This window comes from Pseudorasbora parva, chromosome 25 (assembly GCF_024679245.1).
Source record: "Pseudorasbora parva isolate DD20220531a chromosome 25, ASM2467924v1, whole genome shotgun sequence".
Classification (NCBI taxonomy): domain Eukaryota; kingdom Metazoa; phylum Chordata; class Actinopteri; order Cypriniformes; family Gobionidae; genus Pseudorasbora; species Pseudorasbora parva.
The window spans coordinates 27,378,628-27,389,341 of record NC_090196.1 but is presented as its reverse complement, the minus strand read 5'-3'; the positions used below and the strand labels follow the sequence as shown (position 1 = coordinate 27,389,341).

Here is a 10,714-nt window from a genome sequence, read left to right as displayed (position 1 = left end):
ATAAAACTTTATTATTTTGACCCATTTGGACCCAAAGTGATCCCATTGGCTCAAATTACTTTTAAAAAGCCTCTCTTTAACGTCCGTCAACAATTCCTACAAAATTGGTATGATAAATGCTGTTTGAACTACGTTATGATTAGGCTACCATTTATGTCTATTAGTCACCTTGTGTACTAGCATAGCATACAGATACCCGATTATCCTGATAGCTTATACATTCACAATCATCTTTAATGTAATTACGTGTTAAATGTCCAAATATTTCAGTTTATAAAAAAGATTTAGAGAGAAATAGAGGAGGAGCGCTGAGGTAAAAACATTGGCCTCTTTTCAATAATATTGAAATAAGAACGTTCTGGGAACGAAAAATTGTTAACTGGGAAGTTTCAAGGGTTAAAGTCCAAAATACACCAATGTCCTATAAAATGACGGTAGTGTAAGGCTGGAAAAAGCTAGTAGATGCCGAAATGTCTAATCGCTCTGAGAAAACAAAGGATATTAGCATCTGAACTTATTCATACAGTTAGAGTCTCTGTCCGAGACGACATCACACTGAGTGAACCATCTACTAATGGCACTAATTTACATGCCTTCCCTTTTACATGAAACTTCCCCCAAACTCCTGCTGCCCCTCATATTGAGATGACCTGAAATGCACCAGAAATCTCTTTGTTACAATGTCAATCCTCACGATACAATATTATATGTGTTTGATATCATTTGAAATGTCTCAGTGCGACTGGTACAAATATCTCAACTCCACAGAAGTTAACCAAAAGATAATCAATGTTTTAAGGGTTTAAAGATATCTTTCCTTGGTGTATGGTGGGTGTGGCTTTCAGCCATTTGGCCTCTCTTCTAATCAAGTCTATAGAACTTGATCAATGCAAATTCCTATTGTGATGGGTATGTATCTGGTTCTGGGTATTTAAGGAAATGTTGCAAAGAGCTCAGGGCTTGACACTTTAAACCGGTCAGCCCGTAATGTTGGATGTCTCAAGATAGCCAGCATTATGTAGTTTTCAGAAGTCAGGTATACATTTCATTCTTTACTTCAGACTATTTGATGTTATATATGGATTACCTTTGAATTGACTATGTAATTGGCTTTATACATTTACCTGACTGTTAAATAAATTGTTACACTTTGATTGATTCTGACTTGCTCTGGAATTATTCAGGTTGGATATAATTTCAACAAAGGGTTAAACGGAATAATTAAATGTGTAGTTAAACTATTAAATATGAATGACCAAATAACCAATTGTCATTCTAACCTAAATTCTAAATTATAATTAAATGGAGTCAGATTAAGAGGAATTGGAATAAAATTCCCTTTTCCCCGCTGAAAAGACCGAACGCGCAGCGACCTTCACCCGCCGATCTTACAGTAGAATGCTAAAAGCCAATATATTTTACCCATTATAAAATATGGATAACGGTTCATTAGTTAACATGAAATACTAATGAACTGCACATAAAGCATTTATTTATCTGTGTTAATGTTAATTTCAACATTTACTAATGCATTATTAAAATCTTGTTAGTTAATGCATCATGAACAGCTGTATTTTTTCGAACTGAAGGTAACAAAGATTAACTGAGGTGTTGTTCATGCTATAGTTCATGTTCACTACCTTATATTATCAAAAAAGGATGCATTTTTATTGATTAATTGCAATATTTCAATGTCAAAATGTTTTCGATATGTGTAGCCTATATTATGAAACATTTGCAGTTTTAGTTTACTCTTTCAGAAACAGTTTGCTAAATGGCAGCAGGTTCCACTGTGACAACTTGCCCCGCGCGCCCCCGCTATCGGTGCCTGTTGTCACAAATGCTTCAATGAACTGTATCTTTTTCTTGGGTCCATTAAAATGTATTTCGTATTACATTTCCAGTGAGCAGCACTTGCTTTCGCCTCTTCGTGCGTGCGCGTGTATGTGTGTGTGCGCGTGCGTGCGTGTGTTTGGTGCTGAAGTTGCATTGCAGGGGTGGGACTCCTGCATTCAGATCTACATCATGCGCAGAGGAAAACCCAGACACACTTAAGATCTGATCTAAACACAGATGTGGTCGAATCCTGCACGTGCATCTGATTCTGTAATGTGCGTTAGTTGATGGATGAGAGTGTGTGTGAGCAGGAGCGGGAGAAACAGACACTGCTGAAGGTAAGAACACGCATCTCGTGTTTATGAGCGCTCACATTTCCCGTGCATGTCGCGAGTTGTCCTGTTATATTATGAATATTATCTCATGCATTGATTTATTATTGTGCCACACGTATTTCAGACACGCGCTGTAATTATGACGAATTTTTGTCATGCAGAATATTGTTTCTGCCTGTTGGTCTCGGTTCGACGTGGAATTGGAAGTTCGGGCCCGTTCACGTGCTGATGCAGTGCGCGTGCCCGCGGCTCGGGTGGTTGTCATGGTGATTGTGATGGACCCTCCTCTGATGGGGGGGCATTCATTTATTACCCAAGGGGCAAATAAAACACACTGCACCCCCATTACAACAGCTGCTAAATGAAAACTGATTCTGAATGGGGTGTGTGTGTGTGCTGTGCACTTTTGTGCTTGTGTTCGCATTTTGTTTGTTGTGCGTCATTTGTGTGTCTGTGGTGTTTTGTGCTCTGTTGGACGTCTCTGGTGCATCTGTTGTATGTCAGTTACCCGCGCTTTTGTGGTTGTTTATGTTTTGGGGCAGTTCTGGTAGAGTTGTAACCCCAACAAACCGTGTGTGTGTGTGTGTGTGTGTGTGTGTGTGTGTGTGTGGTCCTGGTAAACCTTACATTATATCGGGGACAAAATGTCCCCAAAAAGATGGTAATATCTGAGATGTTTTGGTCCCCGTGAGGTAGGGATAAAAGCTTATAAATACATCATCCTAAGTGATACTTTTGGAAAATGAAAAAATGCAAAAGGTTTTCTGTGATGGGTAGGTTTAGTGTAAGGATATAGAATATACAGTTTGTACAGTGTGTGTGTGTTTCTCCAGAGAGCTTTCATCCTGCAGGCAGCTTCTCAGAGTCGCTGGTGTTTCAGTGTAAGTGTTATTATGAGTCATTCTGGAGATTAAAAGCACGCTTGATTTATTAGCGTTTGCTTCCCTCAGTCCTGCACGAGAGTAGCTGACAGTGCAGACTCGAGCCCCTCCATCCGTCCGCGGCTCTCTTCTGATCACGGACACTATTTCATCTGCTGTGAATGCAGCGCTGTCCGCTGGAAAACAATCATATCTGAATGATTGGTGCCACAGGATCGTTTAAAGCGTCTTGATTAGCTCCCGTGATTTAGTTTCGCTGTCACGCGGTTTGCTTGGTTTGGGCCTCCTGGATCTCAGTCCTTGTTAGTGTGTGGAGTGGCTTTCAGAAGAAAGTCTATTAGTCTTTTTAGAATCCGACGCTTTTTTCTAGAGTATTAGCTTTGAGTTTAGAGGTTTATGAAACATATAGATCTTTAAAGGGATAATTCACCCAGTAAAATTCTAGGATTTTCTGACAGAATTTATGCGGAATGTCATTTTTCCTCTTTATACACACACTAGGCCTAATGTGTTTTAAATCATTTTAAATTAAAGTTTCTTTCTTCTGCTGAACACAAAATAACATATTTTGAAGAATATGGGTAACCAAAGAGTTGATGGGTCATTAATACCATGTTTTTCTGGACATTTGTTAAACATGCATCATGGTAATACCATGTTTTTTTGTGTTTTTTTGTGGCCATTTACCACAGTCATACCAGGTAATACCTTTTTTTTTTTGACCATTTGCCATAGTAATGCCATGTTTTTCTGGGCATATGTTTACATGCATCATGGTAATACCATGTTTTTTAGCCATTTACCACAGTAATACCATGATTTTGGGGCATTTACCAAAGCAATACCATGATTTCTTTGGATAGGTACGATGGTGAAGCCATGTTTTTGACATATACCATGATCCTACTATTGTATTTTTGAATATGTACCATAGTAATTTTGTGGTATTTTAATGTTATTTAGACTTGGGTCATGCTAATACCAAGTTTTTCTGGATATTTGTTTACATGCATTATGGTAAAGGGAATTTACCACAGAAATACACGGCATTCTTCAAAATATCTTTAGTGTTCAGCAGGAGAAAGAAACTCGTATAGGTTTGAAATAACTTGAGGGTGAGTAAATGATGACAGAATTTTCATTTTTTGCTGATATATCCCTTTAAACCTAGACCTTCATCTATGTAGGATAAAGGCTTTAACATCGACACAACCACTTTAATCTTATTTCACTAATGGCGTCTTCATAAAAGGCTAGAGAATCAATCATCGCTTTTCTTCACAACCTAAAAAGAATGAAACCTAAGCGAACTGAAGAAAGCAAGCTTGGGATTTCTTCTCCATGATTCATTGTTTACCAAGATGAAGGTTTACAGCTCAAGTGAATGTGCCATTTGGGAAATTATTTTGGGATATTGGCTTCATTGTGCAGACAGTATCACTGTTCCAAGAGTGTGTGTGTGTCCATCTGTGCTCCTGTAGTCATTACAGACTGAGCGTGGGCCGTGACACACACACATAGAACTGCTGACATTCCTGACAGTGCGACTTCAACACATATTATGCTTTAATTGGCCCGCTGTCATAATCTTCTGCAGGAGTCGTCCTCAGCTACCACTACTCCCTTCATCTCATTACCCAGAAGTCTCGGCATGACTCACAGCATATACGCCTCTCACTTTCTCTCTTTTTAGACCTATAACTTTACTTTTTTTCATTGCTGAGGTGTCTTTCCCAGGTTTGAAAGTTTAGATAGTTGTTGATTCCTTATAACAGAGTATCCTTTATTGCTTCTGTCAAAAATACCATAGTAACTGCATTTACTGTATCAAAACTGTGGTAACATTAATCACCACTGTCATCAAAAGGGCTTTACAATAAGATAAAGCTTGCAAAAAATACCACAGTTATTCTTTAATATAGACAGATTAATTAGTTCTATATTTATGAGGGGCATTCACCACATTAAAACCATTTGTTTTTATGCAACATGGTAGTAATACCATGTTTTTTGAGGACATTTACCACAGTAATACCATGATTTTTGTTCATTTGTTTACATGTTTCATGGTGTTTTAGACGGGCATTTACCACAGTAATACCATGATTTTTTATTGGATATTAAATATGTTAATGTATATTTATGTTAATAACACTCTACCATGTTTTTTGACCATTTACCACAGTAATACAATGTTTTCCTAAACAATTGTTTAGATGCATTATGGTAATACCATGTTTTTATGGCCATTTACCACAGTAATACCATGTTTTTATGGCCATTTACCACAGTAATACCATGTTTTTATGGCCATTTACCACAGTAAAACCATGTTTTTCTCAACATTTATTCACATGCATCATGGCTATACCATGTTTTGGGGGGCATTTACCACATGAATACCATGTTTTTTATTGGATATGTGCTATGTTAATACCATGGTATTTTTGGATATATACCATAGTAATGTTATTTAGACATGGGCCATGTTAATACCATGCTTTTGGCCATTTACCACAGTAATACCATGTTTTTTGTCTTGTGCTTTGTGTTTTAGGTGGCACTATGTCTGTGCAGGGTCAGGATATTTCTGAATATCATCTGAGCGGTGAGCTGTCATCATTCATACGCCTTTTGATTTCATATGAGTCCCTGTAAGTGAGTTTCTCATATTGTTTTGTGTGTGTGTGTTTGTGTGTCAGTGGTGCTTAACCCGCCTGGCTGGGAAGTGTGTTTGTTTGTGTTTGGGTTCCTGGTTCTGTTTGCTGTAGTTATAGTGAATCTGTGGAAACTATATAAATCCGGCACCTTCCCGACTCCCTCTCCATATCCAAACTTTCACTACCGCTACCTGCAGGAGAAATATGGCTCCTCCCACTCTGAGGTCAGACAGAAGGTGAGCAGGGGTCAAACTGGGGTCTACAAGGAGTCAGCAGAAAATCTGAGAAAAGAAAATTACAAAGTTTATTGTTATATTAAAGGAAAAAAATGTATATTGAAGTTTTATGTTTTATATATATATATATATATATATATATATATATACACACACACACACACACACACAGTGCCTTGCGAAAGTATTCATCCCCCTTGAACTTTGCAACCTTTTGCCACATTTCAGGCTTCAAACATAAAGATATAAAACTGTCATTTTTTGTGAAGAAAATTTATTGGATATTTCCAACTTTCAAAAACTGAAAAATTGGGTGTGCAAAATTATTTGTCCCCCATATAGGCCCAGCAGCCTAAAACATATTTGGTGTTTTATATATATATATATATGTGTGTGTGTGTACTATTTAATATTTTAATTTAAATATTGAATGTATATTTTGTTTAAATATTAAACATATAAACTGTATTCAAGATTTATTGTAATAGTAAGAAATAAAAAAGTATATATTAAATGCACTGTATGTGTTAGTTTTATATATATATATATAACTGTGTGTATATAAATTCATTGTTTTTATCGTTTCATTTACATTTTTTATCATATAATAATTAAATATTTTCATCATATATGTTATTGAAACCACTAATTAAGTTAGGCAGTAAGTTTTTTGAAACTGTATACGTTTATCATTTATATAATATAACAAATTTAAATCCACAAAATATTGTGCCTAAAAATATAATTCTGACTGTTTTTTTTGTGCAGCGTGTTGCAGCTTCTAACCAGCGGAGGGCGTCCTCTGCGAGCCGAAAGCCGAGTCTCCAGCTGTTGGACACTCCAGATGGTCTTCGGGATCTTGGAACGCTGGAGCTGATGAGCCGAGAGCTGGATCCGAGCGGGAGCACCCTGAATCGCTCCTTGTCCTCGGAATCGCTGTGCTCCATCTCTTCCATCGCTCAAACCTTCGGGCACGACTTTACGGTGGGGCAGCTGGAGGTCACGCTGGAGCTGGACACTCGAGCTTCGCTTCTGCTCGTCTCGCTGCACCAGGGTAAAGACCTGCTGGAGAAGGAGGAGGAGAACTTCCCCGGATGCTGCATCACCGTCACGCTGGTCCCTCAGCAGATCAGCCTGGGAGCCACACGGGTATTATAAACCTATAATGGAAAAAAAAACACTAATTATAAAACAATGTAATAGATGAATTTACAGTAAGAATAGTCTCATATTGATGTCCAGATGTCCAGACAGACAGACAGACACAGAGAGAGAGAGAGAGAGAGAGAGAGAGAGAGAGAGAGAGAGAGAGAGAGAGAGAGAGAGAGAGAGAGAGAGAGAGAGAGGGACGGACGGACGGACGGACGGACAGATAGATAGATAGATAGATAGATAGATAGATAGATAGATAGACAGACAGACAGACACAGAGAGAGAGAGAGAGAGAGAGAGAGAGAGAGAGAGAGAGAGAGACGGACGGACGGATAGATAGATAGACAGATAGATATTAAAAGGGTGTAAAATCATTATGTATATAAATTCAAACGTTGATTAATATCATCATTGACACTGAAACATCTCTGTCTGTCCTTCTCTTTTGCAGGTCCAGAGAAATGCCTTCACCGTGGTGTTTGATGAGCGTTTTTCTGTCCCGCTGGATTCGGTAAATCTGGATGAGAACAGTCTGCGATTCTCCACCTTCGGCGTCGATTCAGACGAGCGGCACATCAGTGCTGGAGTGGCAGAGCTTAAACTGTCGGATCTGGACCTTCCGTTCCGGCCGTTTAACGCCTGGCTCTACCTGCAGGACATCAACAAGGTACGTCACACCTGGACTGGGAAAAATGTCAATAAATGTCCTCCAATAAATAGAAATGGAAAGAATGAAACGTTTTGTTCAGAGTGTTTAGTTTAGCAGAAGTAGCTTTTCTCCTCAGGCTGTGGATGCTGTCGGCGAGATCCTGCTCTCTCTCAGTTATTTGCCGACTGCAGAACGTCTCACCGTGGTCATCGCCAAAGCCAAGAACCTGGTCTGGACTAATGGAAAGACCACAGCAGGTGTGAAACTGATTACTGGCTACAACAACGACTGCGTACTTGAGAGGAATAGTGTTCCAGGAACAGAATGCTGTAAAGACTGAGATCAATTATATTGTGTGAAAAGCATGTACTAAATATTGTCTCTTTCCACGTGAACAGATCCGTTTGTTAAGGTGTACCTGCTCCAGGACGGCAGGAAGATCAGCAAAAAAAAGACGTCCATAAAAAGGGATGATAACAACCCCATCTTTAATGAGGCTATGATCTTCTCAGTGCCAGCCATCGTCCTGCAGGTGACAACACATCTATCTATCTATCTATCTATCTATCTATCTATCTATCTATCTATCTATCTATCTATCTATCTATCTATCTATCTATCTATCTATCTATCTATCTATCTATCTATCTATCTATCTATCTGTCTGTCAGTCTGCCAGTCTGCCAGTCTGAATGTCTTGATTGTGGTTTTCTAATTGATTGTGTTTTTTAGGATCTCTCACTGAGAGTGACTGTCGCTGAGAGCACAGAGGACGGGCGTGGTGAAAATGTGGGTCATGTGATCATCGGGCCAGAGGCCAGTGGAATGGGAATAACTCACTGGAACCAGATGCTGGCAACTTTGCGGAAACCAGTTTCAATGTGGCACCCCCTCCGGAGGACCTAATCCTTCAGTCCTGACCCCTGACCCCTGACCTCTGACTCCTGTCTGCATGGTGCCTACTGTCTAACTGTCCTAACAGGAAAGACGTTTGAATATAAAGAGAAAATCTTTGCGTCACAGCTGTCCCAGGGGTGGATGGATCTTTAGAGTGAAAGAGAGAGAAATCGGCGGCTCAGGATGTCTCATCTGTAAGGGTCTTTGAAATCCAGGTTTTCTTATCCAGGTTAACTTCATTTCTACATATGATAACAGGGTGGCTGGTCCTGTGGGTGGAAATTGCAGTAGCCACTTTCTGTTGTACTAAAAGTAAGAAATTATTTGTTTGGCCATAAAGATTTATTATTATGGGGAGTTTGAATAGTCTTATGTTTTCTGCTTAAAACACTGTAAAATAAATTTAAGGCATAACCTTGGGACTGTCTGTCCCTTTTCTCAGGCAAGTGCAGCGACACTTATGAGCCTAATAGTGGCGCCACTGAGCCACATCACGTATCACAGACACAGGTTGAGTTTTTTTTATTTATTATCCAGTATTTTAAGATATTTGTGTTAACCAAATTTAATCAAAGTACCAAAATGTAATTCTTTACTTAGGCTAATACATTCTACCACTTGGGGGCGTGCAAGTACTTTATAAAATCAGTGTTGGGGAAGTTGCTAGAAAAAAGTATTTTCAATTAAGTTTTGTATTGCAATGCGATTACTTTTCTAGTTATTCTGAACAGTAATAACATTACATGTTAATTAATTCAGTCAATACCTTCTAAAAATCCTTAACAGATTAGTTTCACAGATTAACAGATTGCTTGTGCTGTCCAGTGCATTTGAAGTCAATTTTTTGTCAGGGCATTCGTTTGAATTTATAACACTAATGCATATTACAGTAATGCATATTTCCCATTTTGCACAAAAAAAGAAAAACTCTTTTCTGCCATCCACACTTGGTTATTAGCATGTCAAAATGAAGAAAGTGCTTTTTGATCAATAGTATATTTGTTGTTGGACCTTAAATATAGTTGTTAAATTAGCCTTAGTACATTAAAATCATATATGTAGCGCAAGTAACTACAAAACAGTAACTGTTATGGGATTTCCGAAAAATAAATAGTAATCCCTTAGGTTTATCATCACAGGAACATGTACTTTGTAGTTTTGTACTTTGTAATGCGTCACCCCAACACTGCGTAAAACACACACACACATCATGTATAAACTAATATCCGTTCACATTCTCATGAGTTTTCTTTGGCACGAAAGAAAATCTAAACGTGTTTTAACTGCCGCAATAATTACAACTTTTGATGAAAGAATGTAAAAACTTCATACCAAAATCTGTGAATCATTTCCTACGTCCGTACACACCTCAGATGTTTTGTCGAATGAAGAACGGATTTGAGCTTCGTGCAGTGTTAAAGTCGTTTGATTTTGATGAAGTGCTGCAAAATGCTTTGATTGACTTTTACTACTAACAATATTTTAAGCTTGTCACCATTAAACTTCATTCTGTGCCAAATTCACCCTAATAGAAGCAATATTCTCATGTGCAGTGTACATCTGATGTCGGTGAACTTTAAAAGATTTAAAGAATGATAAAACAACTTTACAATGCATGCACAAGTAATGTAGAATATACTGCAATCAAATGAATTGTTTAAATAAAAATGCTTTATGTGGTTTGTTTCATATGAAGTCAATATTGTTGCTTTGCATGAGGTGTGAGATAAGTATATTTGTATTATGTAAAAGGAAAAAAATAGTTACAAGTAATGATAATAAGAACATCAAATTAATAAATGTTCTGCTGGGAAAACTTGAGCATCAGAACTGGACCATGGAGCAATGGAGGAAGGAGGTCTGGTCTGATAAATCATGTTTTTTTTACATCACGTGGAGAGCTGGGTGCGTGTGTGTGCTTGGCTTACCTGGGGAACACATGGCCAGCCGGCGGAGGCAGTGTGATGCTTTGGGCAATGTTCTGCTGGGAAACCTTGGGTCCTGCCATCCATGTGGATGTTCCTTTGACACGTACCACCTACCTAAGCATTGTTGCAGACCATGGCCA

The 10,714-nt window shown here is 38.4% G+C and overlaps 1 protein-coding gene across 3 annotated transcripts; it reads left to right on the top strand.

The window, feature by feature from the left end:
- The first annotated feature begins 1,945 nt into the window (after positions 1-1,945).
- syt12 (synaptotagmin XII) lies at positions 1,946-10,335 on the top strand. 3 transcript variants are annotated; one of them, XM_067436748.1, is made up of 8 exons: positions 1,946-2,174; positions 5,610-5,660; positions 5,755-5,948; positions 6,717-7,097; positions 7,552-7,767; positions 7,886-8,006; positions 8,148-8,281; positions 8,482-10,335. In XM_067436748.1, exons 2-8 carry the CDS (start codon positions 5,618-5,620, stop codon positions 8,653-8,655), a joined length of 1,263 nt encoding a protein of 420 aa, XP_067292849.1. In that variant the 5' UTR covers positions 1,946-2,174; positions 5,610-5,617; the 3' UTR covers positions 8,656-10,335. The 3 variants fall into 3 exon arrangements, with proteins under 3 accessions (XP_067292849.1, XP_067292850.1, XP_067292851.1); XM_067436749.1 differs by lacking the exon at positions 5,755-5,948 and having other exon boundaries at positions 1,947-2,174; XM_067436750.1 differs by lacking the exons at positions 1,946-2,174; positions 5,755-5,948 and having other exon boundaries at positions 5,631-5,706.
- Positions 10,336-10,714: the final 379 nt, after the last annotated feature.